The 14,363-nt window shown below is 39.4% G+C and overlaps 2 protein-coding genes across 5 annotated transcripts in view; one reads left to right on the top strand and one right to left on the bottom strand.

Annotated features, from left to right (window-relative positions):
* AP3M2 (adaptor related protein complex 3 subunit mu 2) overlaps nucleotides 1-2,806 on the bottom strand; it is a 108,634-nt gene extending 105,828 nt beyond the window's left edge. The window contains exon 1 of the mRNA XM_060653450.3: nucleotides 2,694-2,806. The gene's annotated coding sequence lies outside the window, so the exon portion shown is untranslated. The remainder of the gene's footprint in view (nucleotides 1-2,693) is intronic.
* The window catches only part of KAT6A (lysine acetyltransferase 6A), a 114,294-nt gene continuing 102,611 nt past the window's right edge, over nucleotides 2,681-14,363 (top strand). For 2 of the 4 annotated variants that reach the window (XM_060653441.3, XM_060653437.3), the window contains exons 1-2: nucleotides 2,681-2,778; nucleotides 5,337-6,253. In XM_060653441.3, the coding sequence (XP_060509424.3) occupies nucleotides 5,654-6,253 (600 nt within the window). In that variant the 5' untranslated portion in view covers nucleotides 2,681-2,778; nucleotides 5,337-5,653. Of the gene's footprint in view, nucleotides 2,779-3,211; nucleotides 4,275-4,831; nucleotides 5,066-5,336; nucleotides 6,254-14,363 lie in introns of those variants that run through there. The other 2 variants (XM_081795616.1, XM_081795615.1) reach the window with 2 other exon arrangements.

Below are 14,363 nucleotides of genomic sequence, written 5' to 3'. Positions count from 1 at the left end.
TTCTGCATAAAGTTTAACCAAGAAAAACTGGGGGCACTTGGGTGGCACAGTCAGTTAAGCATCTGACTTAAGCTCAGGTCATGATCTCACGGTTCGTGGGTTCGAGCCCCGTGTCAGGCTCCGTAGGACAGTTCAGAGGCTGGAGCCTGCTTTGGAATCTGTGTCTCCTTCTCTCTGCCCTTTCCCCACTAGTGCTCTGTCTCTCTCTCTTTCAAAAATAAATAAATGTTAAAAAAAAAAAAAAGCAAAAGAGACAAACTGTCCTTTCAAGTCTGGGGTTGTTGTTTAACATGCAAAAGATGAGGACTTTAATATTTGTTGCAAAACTTTTATTTTGAGAAGACCTGAATGCACCATTACATTATGCAAATGTAAAAGCAAAGATTCTCTATGGAAGCTTTTTGAAATGCTAAACTGTGTTTTGTTGTTGCAAATAGTTTTAAATTTTTGCTACTGTGTGCCTAAACTCCAGTTTGGTCTTTTCACAGGATTGGCTATGAGTTAGTTTTCTTTCAAATTGTCCAAAGCAAACACAACTCATCTCTGTATTGTTTTTCTTGTGAAGACCACATACAAGTTTCAAATGAAGAACTCATTTTTCCCCTCCACCCAACACTACTTTTTTTTTTTTTTTTTTCCTGGATGTATTTCCTTTATAATGGCTCCCATTTTACCTGAGAGTACATCTGTCTGATTCATCCAAGATGGAAAATATCCTTTCTATAGATTATCTTGTGTCCCCAAATTTCTCTCCTCATTTGGGGATATGGCTTGTATATAAGTGATGAATGGTGATTCAGTAAATCTCACCACACCACACTTAGTTATCAGTGTCGGTATTGGATATTGAGTTGGCTGGGCTATCATCTGACGATATATGTTATGTTATTACTGAATGATCTAGACAGTCTGTAGTGTAGAACAATAAGGCTAAGGATTGGAATGGAGAAAAGCTATAGAGAAAGGAAAGTAGAGGTCCAGGAATAAACAAGGCAGGGCTTGTGTTGGGGGTAAAAATTCCATCTTTTTTTAGTGGCTGAAAAAATTTTCATTCACTAGCAACATTTTTTTAAATGTGTATTTATTTTGAGACAGCTAGTGAGTGCGGGGTAGGGAGGAAGAGAGAGAGAGAGAGAATAGAATCCCAAGCAGTTTCCGTGGTGTCAGTGCAGAGCCCCATCCCAGGAACGTGAGATCATGACGGGAGCCAAAATCAAGAGTTGGAGGCTTAACTGAGCCACCCAGGCGCCTCTAATTTTTTTTTTTTTAGTCTGTACTGCTTGTACAAGACTATGCTGCTGGAGATGCAAAGAGGCATCGCAGAAGAGCATATGTTTGGGAATAGAGTCATTAAATGTACGCAAGAGCAATGTATCAAGTGCCAAAGGAATAGGGCAAATGGTGAATACTATAAGAGTTCAGAAAGGAGATACACATTAAAACTAAGGCAGTGAGTGAGAGGGTGGTTTTACAAGGGAACGCTGAGATAACATGAGGTATGGGGAGGACAGTTTATACAGAGGGGTACACAGCAGTTAAAAGTCCAGTAGCAGGAATACACTTCCACTAAGAATTATTAAGCATTTAGTATGTCTTTTTGTCATTTACTGCAGAAAAACAACAACAACAACAACATATGACTCAATCTCTGCCTCAAGGAGTTTACTAGATGAGAGATAAGACAAAGAAACATACATACCACCAGAAGACAGGCCATGAAAGGTGCCAGTTCGTGGTTCAGCTTTCAATTTGGAAAAGAGAAATTCTGCATAGGGAATGGGTAGAAGACAAGCACTGGAACAAAAGAGATCAAGCCTTGAAACTCAGATGTGTGCCACAAAAGAGCTGTGTGACCTTGTGTAAGTCACTGGACCTGAGTCTTTGCTGTTTCTTTTAAAAACGACTTGGTAAGGTCCAACAAGCCTCTCGGATGTGGGGAGGATGAAGTCATTGTGGTGAAAGGGCTTCACACGGGTGTCTAAGTTTCCACCCTCTCCTCCCTCCTCATTGCACCTACTCTTTTTCCTACAGTAGGGTGACATGTGTGGGGTGCGATGGGAGCCAAAAGGGAATGATAAAGGGAGGCAACTTCCTCCCCGCTCTTTGTCCCCTCCCTGCTCCCCCAGCTCTTGACCTCGGGTTCCGGGAGAGTTACTGTGGAAGTGGGGTGTGAGCACAGAAGTGGGGAGGGAGGATCTGCTAACTGTAAACAGACATCATCAGGAGTTCAGATAGTCTGGCTACCGGATTTCCGTGCCATACTGAAGCCACCCCACCCATGCGCCTGCCCTCAGTTTCCCCAGCTGTGTAATGGGGATACACCATTTCCTTTTCCCGCTATCTGCCTGACCTAACCGCGTGAGAAAGACAAGAAGGAACCCCCAGTTCTTGGCCTCCAGCCCCATCAGGTCCTCCTCCCACTTTGGCTTTGGCCTTTTGTACCGGCCCCACGTGACCTGCCCGGCCGGCTCTTCCCTCCTGTCCCGCCCCGCCCTCCGGCCTTTCCCGGCTCTCGGCGCAGCTCTTCCCGCTCCTCGCCCGCCCCCCTCTCGTGCTCCCCCTTCTCCTTCCCCCACGCCTCCCTCCCAGGCTGTTACCGCTCCCTCCCCCAGGCAGCCGTTCCCTCGCGACGCTTCCCCTCCCCCCGCGGCTGTTCCGCCGCCTCGCCTCCCCTCCCCCCGGCCGGAGCTCACTGTCTCCAAGATGGCGGCCGTGTCAGTTTGGGGCATCTCCGCGGTCCGGCCCGGGGCTCCGGGATCCCGGCTCTCTTCTCCCCCGGTAAGTAGCCGAGGAGCCACCGGCGACTGCCCCTGCCCGTCGAGCCCGAGGCCGAGCCGCTCCGGAGCCGGCTCCGCCGCCTCGCGGGGTCGGCGGGCCGCTGCAGGCCCCGCCGCGGCCTGCGCCGCCTCCCGCTGCTCTGCGCCAGGCCTCGGGCTGGGGCGCCGAGGCCGCCCCCTCGCGCCCGGCCGGCGCCCGGCTCCCCCCGCCTTGCGGCCCGCGCGCCGCCCGCCGGCCCGGCGCTCGCGGGCCCAACGCCCCCGCCGCCCGCCCGCCGGCCGGGCCCAGCCCCGGGGAGCCGGCGGGTGGGCGGGCGGAGAGCGGCCCAGGCCGCGGAGCCTCGGGCTGGGCTGTGCCGGCGAGCCCGCTCTCCCTCGGGGGCGCGCCCACCGCCCCGGCCCCACCTGCGCCCGGCCGCTCGCTGCCCCAGGCCGGGCGCGGCCCCTGCTGCCCGCGCTCCCGGGTGCTCGCTCTCCGGCTCCGGCGGGGTGCGCGGAGATCCGAGCGGGGCTGAGGCTGCAAGTGGGGGTGACAGGCTGGCGGGTGTTGTGGTGCGGAGGAGGCAGCACGTGTGGTGTTGTGTCTGTCGGGCTGTCAGCCCCTGCGCTGGGAGGGGAAGCGGCGGGCTGCCTGTCAACCTTCGGCCGGTTTGGACGGGAGCTGCCGGACCTGTCAGGCTTCTTGGGCAGCCTGCGTGCCCCAAACGCCTCCTTTGAATCGGCCTCTGTGGGGCTTAGGATTTGGAGGAACCGGGAATGGGAGATACATTGCTCTTAACTCTTTCACGTGATTTCATTGTTAACTTAGTCTTTGGGTTCTGTTTCCATCTGATGGGTACGGCGAAGCTACCCGTTGGCAAGCTGCAGGGTTGTGCAGTTTGAAGTTTTTAAAGTTTCTCGCTCTTTAAAAAGAGAGCGCGAAGATGTGTTTGGGGGTGGGGAATCCAGACCGGGGAAGGACTGTCGGAAGCAAGGAGTAGTTTTTCTCTAGCCGCTGGTGTACTTTCAGAGAGTTAAAGTTCAAGTCTGCAGGCTCTTTCTGAAGACCGAAAACCCTGGCCTGAGAGACAATGAGTAGCTGTCATTCATTCTTTCACCTGCGAGCATAATCAATTAGGACGTTCTCGGCTTCTTAAACTCAGATTGTAGCTTCTCCTTCAGTTTAGCGTTAATGCCTACGTAATGAACGTTCTTGGAGTAATAATACTATGATTTCTATCCTCTGGAGACTCTCACCAGAATGAAGCATAGCTCTCTCAGGGGGCTTCTTTTTAGCCAGCTAATTTAAAAATAAATCTTGGCTCAAGTTTGAGTGTTTACTTCAGCCTTTTTCGTTCCTATCAGAGTTTATAGCACTGTAGCTTTTCTAATATCTGTTTTGCTTTTGGTTTTAATATTAATTTTAAGAATAATTGCTGCGGGAGCCATTTTTCATATAATTTTTTAGGGTGTAATGTAAATGCTTCTCAGAATAAGAGCAGACGTCCTAAAAATCACGTAAGTTACATTTATTTTTGGAAGCAAAGAAGTTAATTGGTTTCAGAATTCGTTATTTTGGTGATTTTTAAAAAGATCTGTATCTGCCAGATTCTTTTGTCTGAAAGAAGAATATTGACTTTGATCCTGGAGAGGCAATGTATTTATGTGTTTGTGTTTTACTCTTTCACGTTCATTTCAGGACAGAAATCTTGAATCTATGAGATCTTCTCTTTAGACCTGCCGACAGGCAATATTGTGCATTTGACATGTGTGTGCATTTGAACCCTGTGATTCTGGGCCTTTCTCATTTCTAGTTGCTATATCTGTAGCTCGGTTATGAACATTTTGACAGTTGTTATTCCTGCCGTTATATTGAATATTAGTGTTTTAGTTTGGTTTAGGAGAAGCTATCAGCATGTTATTCTTGAAATTTGAATGAAATTGGATTATTTTAAAATTCTTTAAGCACTTCTGACACTTGATGATTTTCAATATTTTTGTTTCCATTTGCAGTGTTTACTTAAAATATGAACTTGATCTGTGTAAATAGTATTTTTTTTATATAAAATAGTTAAAATTTTCTCAACGGTTTTCTTCCTTATTTTATTGACTGTTTTTATGCAGTCTGAATGTCTGGAATTTTGAAAGATGAAAGATTCACTCTTACTTTCATTGCAGGATTCTTTCTACTAATCCAGATACTTGTTGAAGTGCTGAATAGTTTCTTGGGGAAAGATGACAAGGAAGAGTTTGAATTCATAGACTGGTGAGCAGAGATTGTGGAGTACAGAATAGTCAGCACCCCTCTGGTTAGTTGTAGCCTAAGGTCATTCATAGTATATCTCATCTTATATACCTGTTGTATCCTAATTATTCATCTTTTTTTCATTTTTATTCCAATCCTTTACATACTTACATACATAATTGTTTCAGAATGTTGATAGAAACTTGTTAAAACTCTACAGGTGCTCAATAAACATTTGCTATTTGATTGTTTTTAAAGATTAGGATGTTTCATTTATAGCTTATTTACAAAGTGGGACTTGATAGGAAACTGATCTTGTTTTAATTGTTTTTCAGGCATAAGATGCACATTTTTCTGCTGGGAATGAGATGTTCTTGAGTTCTTACAAGTTCATGAAGAGACCCATGTGTGGTGCTATTGAGAAATTTATTGGGAAATTTGAAGACATTTCAAATAACAGGTTGTTTTGGTTTCTAAAGTAAAAGTGAGGAGGCACTCTGTTTTGTGCAAGGAGGAAGGACTCAGGCCAGAAAACTTGTATGCTATGGTTAACTGGTTCCCAGCTTCCGAGAATGTTGTTTTCCATGGTATAAAACTTACTCAGCATCAGGATAAGGGATAACGACTCTATGGATATACAGAATCCTTCACCATGGTAAAACTCGCTAACCCGCTGTATACGGAGTGGATTTTGGAGGCCATCAAAAAAGTGAAGAAGCAAAAACAGCGTCCTTCAGAAGAAAGGATATGCAATGCAGTGTCTTCATCCCATGGCTTGGATCGTAAAACTGTTTTAGAACAATTGGAGTTGAGTGTTAAAGATGGAACAATTTTAAAAGTCTCAAATAAAGGACTCAATTCCTATAAAGATCCTGATAATCCTGGGCGAATAGCACTTCCTAAACCCCGAAACCATGGAAAATTGGATAATAAACAAAACGTAGATTGGAATAAACTGATCAAGCGGGCAGTTGAGGGCTTGGCAGAGTCCAGTGGCTCAACTTTGAAAAGCATTGAACGTTTTTTGAAAGGTCAGAAGGATGTGTCTGCATTATTTGGAGGCAGCGCTGCCTCTGGCTTTCACCAGCAGTTACGATTGGCTATTAAACGAGCCGTTGGCCACGGCAGACTCCTTAAAGATGGACCTCTTTATCGGCTCAACACTAAAGCAACCAGTGTGGATGGGAAAGAGAGTTGTGAGTCTCTTTCCTCTTTACCTCCAGTGTCACTCCTTCCACATGAAAAGGATAAGGTAAGAGTGGTATACGCATCAGTGTTCATAGAGCTGAAGATATAGCATGCTACAAAGTCATGTTTCTAGGAAGTATGTAGAAGTTATGTTCAAGTTTTGCGTTTGGGGACTTAGGGAATGATCATCTTTGGTTTTTTATTGGTAAGTTGTTGGAATTCAGTAGATACCAGTTGCCCTGATACTTTGAAATATTTGACACCTGACATTCAGAGTGTATTGATGTACCGAAAAGAACAGATTTAGAGTTTAAAAGTAGCATTCAACTTTAAGGCTGTTATAAGTTCTTAGAATATCTTACTGCTGGAAGTTGATGAGCACTCCTAAATGTTCGAGGCTTGGATTTGAAACAAGCAGGTGACTCTAAGAACCTTTTTCCTTTTTTTCTTTTTTCTTGCACATTACCATTAGGAAGGAGTGAGACTGAGTCTCCTGACTCATCCGTAGTTGTAGCTAAGCAAATTTATCAATTCTTATTTTTGTCGTATTCTAACTTTTTGTCATGTATTCTTTGCATATGATGAAGTCCTAAGTGTTATTTATGAGTGGTGTAACTACATGGGTCAGGAAAAAGTATCCTATATTCCTAAAGTTCTGTGGGAGTTTTGGTACACAGTGGTAATGTGCTGTGTTTTATGCTGTTATTTTGTGCAGTTAAAAAAGTATGCTAAGAGGGGCGCCTGGGTGGCGCAGTCGGTTAAGCGTCCGACTTCAGCCAGGTCACGATCTCACGGTCCATGAGTTCGAGCCTCGCGTCAGGCTCTGGGCTGATGGCTCGGAGCCTGGAGCCTGTTTCCGATTCTGTGTCTCCCTCTCTCTCTGCCCCTCCCCCGTTCATGCTATGTCTCTCTCTGTCCCAAAAATAAATAAAAAACGTTGAAAAAAAAAAAATTAAAAAAAAAAAAAAAAAAAAGTATGCTAAGAAACAGCAAATTTTGGCCTTTCAATAGATATTAGGAGATGAAGAGAATTTTGTCAGTAGCAGTTTTTTACATTGACCTAGTGTCTTAGCTGTGAATTTATTTCAAGTGTTCTGAATTGTAGTTGTGGGGAGAGTGGTAGTACTTAATGCACATTTTAGTATACAATAGTAAAATAATCTTTATTTTGCCTAAGATCATGGAAGCTAGGATGAGAAGATTGTAAAGTTAACACTGAATGTGTTTAAAAATACTTGAGGTTCAGTCTAAATTTATTGCAGTTAGTAACCCAGCTATAGATTTTTGTTTAAATAGCAACGAAAAATAACAGTATTTTTCTTTGATGAAGTTTTAGAGATCTATTTTAAGGTTCAATTTTCCCTGTGAACTTTGAAATGGAAACATTATCTTAACCATTATTACTCTTGAAATTATTCTGTTAGAATGGTTGTGTGTCATTTGAGCATTTTATTTAAAAGTGTGGTATTAAAATTTCAAGGTGGACAAATAACTGAAATGCTTTACTCTGTAGTCCAGTGCTGTAAGAACTCTTACTGTAAGAGCTGTTTCTGATCACATATGGCTGAAGTTAAGTGAAATGTAATGATTGATTCCAAAAATTGTTACCAAATGATTTACAGGTTAACTGCATGGAAACGGGAAACAATTTATAGTTTAGAATGAATTCAGTGTTATATCAGTGAATTAGGTATTATAAATTTTTTGCCAGAACACCTGGGTGCTTGCTTTTACTATAATTTCCCTTGCTTGAATTAGATATTTTAATTTTTGAAAATATTAGCCATATATAAAGTATCAATTGTGTATGTATTTTTAAAAGGTAGCCAGTATAGTGCACTATGGGACAAATGTAAGTTTTGTCACCCTGGGATTTTACTTTTGAAAGGGGACCTTGAGAACCATCTTATTTTGCAGTTGGGCTGAGACCTCTATATTAAAAAAAAAAAAACAAAAAAAAAACCAAAAAAAACTTAATCCAGTAGAGATTTGTTGGTTGACTTTAGTTAGAAATATCTTTTAGGTTACATAACTGTAATATATAGTGTTGTTAACTGAAGTAACTAAATTTGGAGTATACATTTAAGAATGTATTTTGAGTTTTGTTGAATAGACTTCTATATATGTGTATGGGTCTGAATTAAAAACTAATTTTATGATATCTATGGAGTTAGAGTTGATGAGATCTGCTATATATTTTTAAATAGTTTTATTTTAAGTAGTGAATTTCCTGAGTGACTTCCCCCAAAGATAAGAAAAGCTCACATTCAAAATCATAATATGGTGAGGAATTACTCCTCTGAACAGATTATATGTTTGTTCTTTTTATTGTATTTTATGTACTTTCCTTTCTCTTTTAAAAATTGATTGGTTTGCTGTTATGAACCTAGATATTCTCAAAAAAATTATACAGAGTGTATTTGACAGTGATGGAGAAAGGAAAAGATAGGCCAGAAGTACTTTCACATTTAGGCCTTAATTAATTCAGCAAATGGTTATTGAGTGAGTACCTATTGTGGGCCAGGCACTCTGGAACTGAATTGGCATTATCTCAAGTTCCTCTTTATTTTTTTCTGTATCAATTTTTAACTTTTATTGCTTGGAGATACCAGCCTTTGGAAGGAACCGTAGAATTGTATGTTAGATTTTCAGCAACTGAGTAGTGTTTGCTGCTTTTTGTGGGATCAGCTGTGTAGAAGTAGTTCTTTTTTTTTTTAAGAGTTTTTGTGAACACACTTGAACTTAAGTGTGTTTTCACACTGATAAATAGGAAAATCCATGGGATACTATGATCTAAAAGTTTAATCTATGTTGTAAGGGAAATTTCTGAGCTAGCTTTAGGGTTGTGGTAGTTTATGGTAAGTGTATTTAACTTGATGTGTTTACTATGTGCCACACATTACTTTAAAGCTATACATCTATTAACTCATTTAATTCTCATACATATCCATGAAGTAGGTACTGTTATGTTACAAGTGAAGAAACTGAGGCATAAAAGAGGTTTACTAATTTCTCTAAGTCGCAGAGATATTAAGTGGCAAAGCTGGGATTTGAACTTGGGCAGTCTGGCTCCAGTCTTTGTAACAGCTTTAGCTACCTCCTGCCTCTTGGGAGTTGTTACATACAGTGCCTGACACTGCACTCAGGTACACAGTTGTGAATATTTTTGGTGTTAATTCCATAGCACATTCTCTAATTATGAAAGGCCATATGTCCTTCTACCCCCTACCCCTTCTTGGTTTGTGTCCTTTTTTTCTCTTTCTATCATAGAATGAATTCTAAAACTGACTTTGAATCAGTGATAAGAATGTATCAGAAACCAAAGATTATGAAAAATCTAGTTTTGTGTGCCTGAGATCTATAAAAAAATAATTTTGTTTACATGACATTTTATTTCTCTTAAAGATAATTTCTGTGCTTATTAATTTTCATTTTATTTATCACTGAAATTTTCTGATTTGCACTTTGGGATTTGTTGCATGGTTGTAAGTAGAGTGCTTTCATTTTGGACCAAATGTTGCTTTCCCTTGAATTGTGGCATATAGGTGAGAGTGATAGTGTGACACTGGCTTAAATAACAACTTGCTTTTTGAAAATTTATTTGCTTTTGAAAGATTTTACTGTAAGATAATTTGTTCATTTATTTCATTTATTCATATAACAAACATTTAGATGCCTACCGTGAACAATGAATTTAGGATTTAGGTCTTGTTGAGGATTAAGGTAGAGAGATGTGAAATAAATATTTTTGGAATTATTTTTTAGTTTATGAAATACAGCTTTTAGTTTATACATTCCTTTTTGTCATATCAATTAAGCATTGTGAATCTCAGAAATAATGAGATGTTTCTTGGGTGGGGCTGTATTATTTGAGGTTGTGATGGTCTATTTAAAAAATTATCTTGGGACGCCTGGGTGGCTCAGTCGGTTGAGCGTCCGACTTCAGCTCAGGTCACGATCTCGCGGTCCGTGAGTTCGAGCCCCGCGTCAGGCTCTGGGCTGATGGCTCAGAGCCTGGAGCCAGCTTCTGATTCTGTGTCTCCCTCTCTCTCTGCCCCTCCCCCATTCATGCTCTATCTCTCTCTGTCTCAAAAATAAATAAATGTTAAAAAAAAAAATTAATTAAAAAATTATCTTTAGGGGCGCCTGGGTGGCTCAGTTGGTTAAACATCTGATTCTTGATTTTGGTTCAGGGCATGATCTCACTGTTGGTTCATGAGATCGAGTCCCCGAGTCCCCCTGCTTAGGATTCTTTCTCTTTCCCTCTTTTTCTGCCCCTCCACCCCTCTAAAAAAATAAATAAACACCAAAAAAAATTATCTTTAGACAGTGAGTCTTGGAAGGAACCTTTTCAGGAATAATTTTCACCTTGATATCAAATTTCTGGGTTCATTTTACACACAGAAAAATCTAGCTTATGTTCCTTCTTACTAGTCCAGAAAACTGTACTCTTAATGATAATTAACCACGTCATTGAAATGTTATTTTGTGGAGTAGTATTGTGGAACAGAGTTATAATTTGCGGAAGCATTACAATTGGAAAGGGAAGAGAAAGTATTGTCAACTAATGTTATTGTTTAGTTATTACCATATTTAGGTAACTTAGAGTAGAAAGATCAAGCGATACATTTAAAACCTTCTAAGTTACGTCAGTACAGTAAACTCTTAGTATACTGAATCCAAATTATTTTTCTTAGTGGAATTTGACATTTTAAATTTGTAGAATAAATGGGACTTTGACAGGAACTTAGATTTTTGATGTAGGGATGCAAATATGTTTTCATATTTGAAAACACTGAGTTAAGAATAATAAAGCTTTGATTTAGCTATTTGGAAATGGCCTTTATAGTAAGATTGATGCTACATCAATTTTCGGTGACTCTAATTGGACTGTGAGGAAAAGCTGGCTAGAAATAAAAAATAAAAATTTGTTACTAACAATTTATCGAGGTAGATTAAATATAAATGGGGTTAGGAATTGACTTTGTCTCAGCAGACTTGTTCTTATTTAAAAAAAAAAAAACAACCCAGAAATTTAAAAATAATTCAGGCAGAGATATATTTATAATGCAGTATTTATTTAAATTCAATCAACTGTACAGGTAATTTTTGGTCTTCTAGTTAGCTTGTGAGCTCTGTGTGTTTTGGTAATTTTCAGTCCATGACACACCCTGAAAGAAAATTTGAGCTACTAAAGCAACCTTTGGTTTAGCCATTGCTAATCAAAACTTCTATACCTAGCCAATGCACACAACCTAAACATTTTTCTTACACTTAACAGTTACTAGCACTCTACTTTTTTTTGGACTAATTTCTAATAAATTGATGAAATAAAGGGAAGAAATTAATGAAGACATCAGATACTACAAAGTGCTTCAGGAATAGGACCTAGAGGATCTAACCATTTTGACCTTTCTTTGCCCTGTATCAGTAGGCCAAGGGAATGTAAGCAGTTGCTTATAGAAACCTATTAATAGCTAACATTTGTTAAAGGGCTAACAATGCATTGAGTACTGTTCTGAGTGCTTTGACATGTTTTCTTATTGAAGGCTCAGAAGAATTTGAGATGGTTAAATTTTATAGGTGTAATATATATAATAGCCATTTAATAACATTTAATAATACAGGTTTTCATTATGGCTTCTCATAAAACACCAAATGGAAAATGTATGCAAAATACATTATCTTCTTGTCTTTGCTGCCTGTTTTTTATTTAGTTCATCCTGACATATGAGCCAGTGTTTTTTTATATTACACTTATCTTTAATATTATGAAAGCAAATAGATAATAGGATTTTTTTTCTTTCTATTTACAGTATTGGAGAAAGTATATTTTCTATACTGACTTGGATCTTAGCTATATAAGAGGACTGAATCTGGCTGCCATGTTGGCTGGTTAAAGTAGAATTAAGAAGATTTTTTAAAAGTGAACTGGGAAGTGTTAAAATTAGAATAATGAATACTTTTCATGTTATGATTTAAACATTTTTAAAGAAACAAATGATTGTTACGCATAGGAATTAAGAGCCTCCTTCTGGTAAAGTTGTTTACCAATTGGCTACTTATGGGTGGAGTCAGTTCACAAAGGACCTGCAGCAGATGAATTAGACCTGTAGGGACTTCACCCTTCTGCTTTTCCCAGCTGGAGCAGGATAGGGCTCATTCAGCTGCAGCTGGTTCCCAGGAAAATCTAGACTGCTTCTTCTGGTGTTTTCCTTTGACAGGAAAGTCATAGTTCCCGACAGATGGCTTTCATCAGCACTGTACATAACTCTGTAAATTCAAGTCCAAAGAACTACTCTCAACTTCATTAGGGAACAGGCAAAGAAACTGTTTGTAATATGGTATTATTTGGTTAAGGGTTGAAATTAAGCATAGGGATTATAGTGGTGTAGTATTTCGATTTGCAGAATGCCATTCTGGGTCAAAATAGTTTTTAACTGCTGGCAATTAAAAAAAAAAAAAAAAAAGACCTAAGGAAAAATAAGTCTAGCTATGGTGTTAGGTATATTTTATACTTGGATTATATTATGCTTACAAAGTACAGATAAATTCTTTGAAAAAAAGAATCTTTTGCATTTTGTAGAATTTTGAGCCAGTAACAGTCTTGGATAACTATTTCTAATCTTATTTCATGAATAGAGAAATTGAGAGTCAAAGAGATTTAAGTGTCTAGTTCAGTGCCATGCAGCAGGTTAATCTGGGAGAAAGTGGTCAGACCCTTCTCAGTTCTTTGCTTTTTTTTTTCATTAGGCTGTAGTACTGCTTTAAAGTGTTAGAGAGCAACAAGTATAAAATAATGTATTTCTTAATGGAAACCATAGAATAAACTCTGGTCTAGAGAGTTTTGGTGGTTTTTATAAACCACAAATATGTAAATCAGCTTGTTTCAGTGTTTGAAGATAGCTGTACATTCTTGAAAGTTGAAGCAATATTTTATCGTTTTGTAAAAGACTGCTTTCTTATGGTCCACATTAGAGGAATTAGAAAGTGGTCCTCTGTTTTTAGGTATGTATCAGAAGAACATGTTGAGCTACCATAATGCTGGAAGAGAAAGTACTTGAATTTTGAAAGAAAAAAAAAAGGTCTGCTTATAGTTAAGTCTGATTTTCAGAAAGTTGACAACATAGATCTTTGGAGTGACTTGGATAATTGGTTAGAACTTAAAATGTTTAGGACTGAGATAGAAAGGTACAAGCTTTTCTATTAATGAAGTAATTCTTATTAAAGTCATTAAATATGGGGAAAACAAATGTAGAGTCTACCATGCATTGTTATGTATACATAGAATCTTAATTCTGGGTGATGATTTGTAATAGGAAACAAACCTTAAAAGAGAAGGCAGCAAACAGATTATGTTTGTCTTTTTTGGTCGTTTTGACTAACAGTTCATCTCTGCATTATTTTACTTTGTGGTAAAATTTTGCAGTGCGTTGCAGTAATGGCAAATAAAGATTGAGATTGGAGACAGTTATTTATACAATAACTGGGTGGTTTTAAGATTATTGGTAAAACTGATTAGGGAGAAAATGACGTGGAAAGAAAATCTGTCAGCTAAAAAACTTAAAATTTTTGTATGTGTGAAAGAAGACAGCTGATTCCTTTGCCATTTACCTTTCGTGCAGAAGGTAGAGATTCCGTGTGTGTGTGGCAAGGGGTGGGGGGTGGTGTTATCATGCTTATATTATAGGCTGCTTTTTCCTCCAGGGAATTGTGAACTGTAGTTGACCTGGAGAGGTGCTGTTAAGTTGGTTTTCAATTCTTTCTCTTAGTAGACTGCAGGTTTTTCTTTTTCTTTCATTGGCTACAGTGAAGCATTTAACTCCTGAGTTTTCTAGAACCTGTAACAGAACCCTTAGAAACATTATTAAATTTTTTTGTGTGTTGAGTGTGATGCTGTGCTTTAGGGTGGTTTCCCAACTTTTCTGTTGAGCATATCTTTAAATATCTGACTTAGGGTTTAGATCCTCTTTTACCATTTTCCTGCTTTAGTTATTTAATTTCTTCTCATGCCAGTAAATTCTTACTTAAATTTGTAACTTAAATCTAAAGCAGTGATACTAAATCCATTTTTGACCCAAGGAGCCTCAAAAAATAGACACCAGGGCAGTTAAATTTAGCAGTGGGGCCCAGATATGAGATTTTTTAAATTTTGTTTTGAGGTCGCCATGTGC

The sequence above is a fragment of the Panthera onca genome, chromosome B1 (assembly GCF_046562875.1).
Source record: "Panthera onca isolate mPanOnc1 chromosome B1, mPanOnc1 haplotype 2, whole genome shotgun sequence".
NCBI classification, from domain to species: Eukaryota; Metazoa; Chordata; class Mammalia; order Carnivora; family Felidae; genus Panthera; species Panthera onca.
Note: the sequence above shows the minus strand (reverse complement) of the source record. Positions and strands in the feature narration are given on the sequence as shown.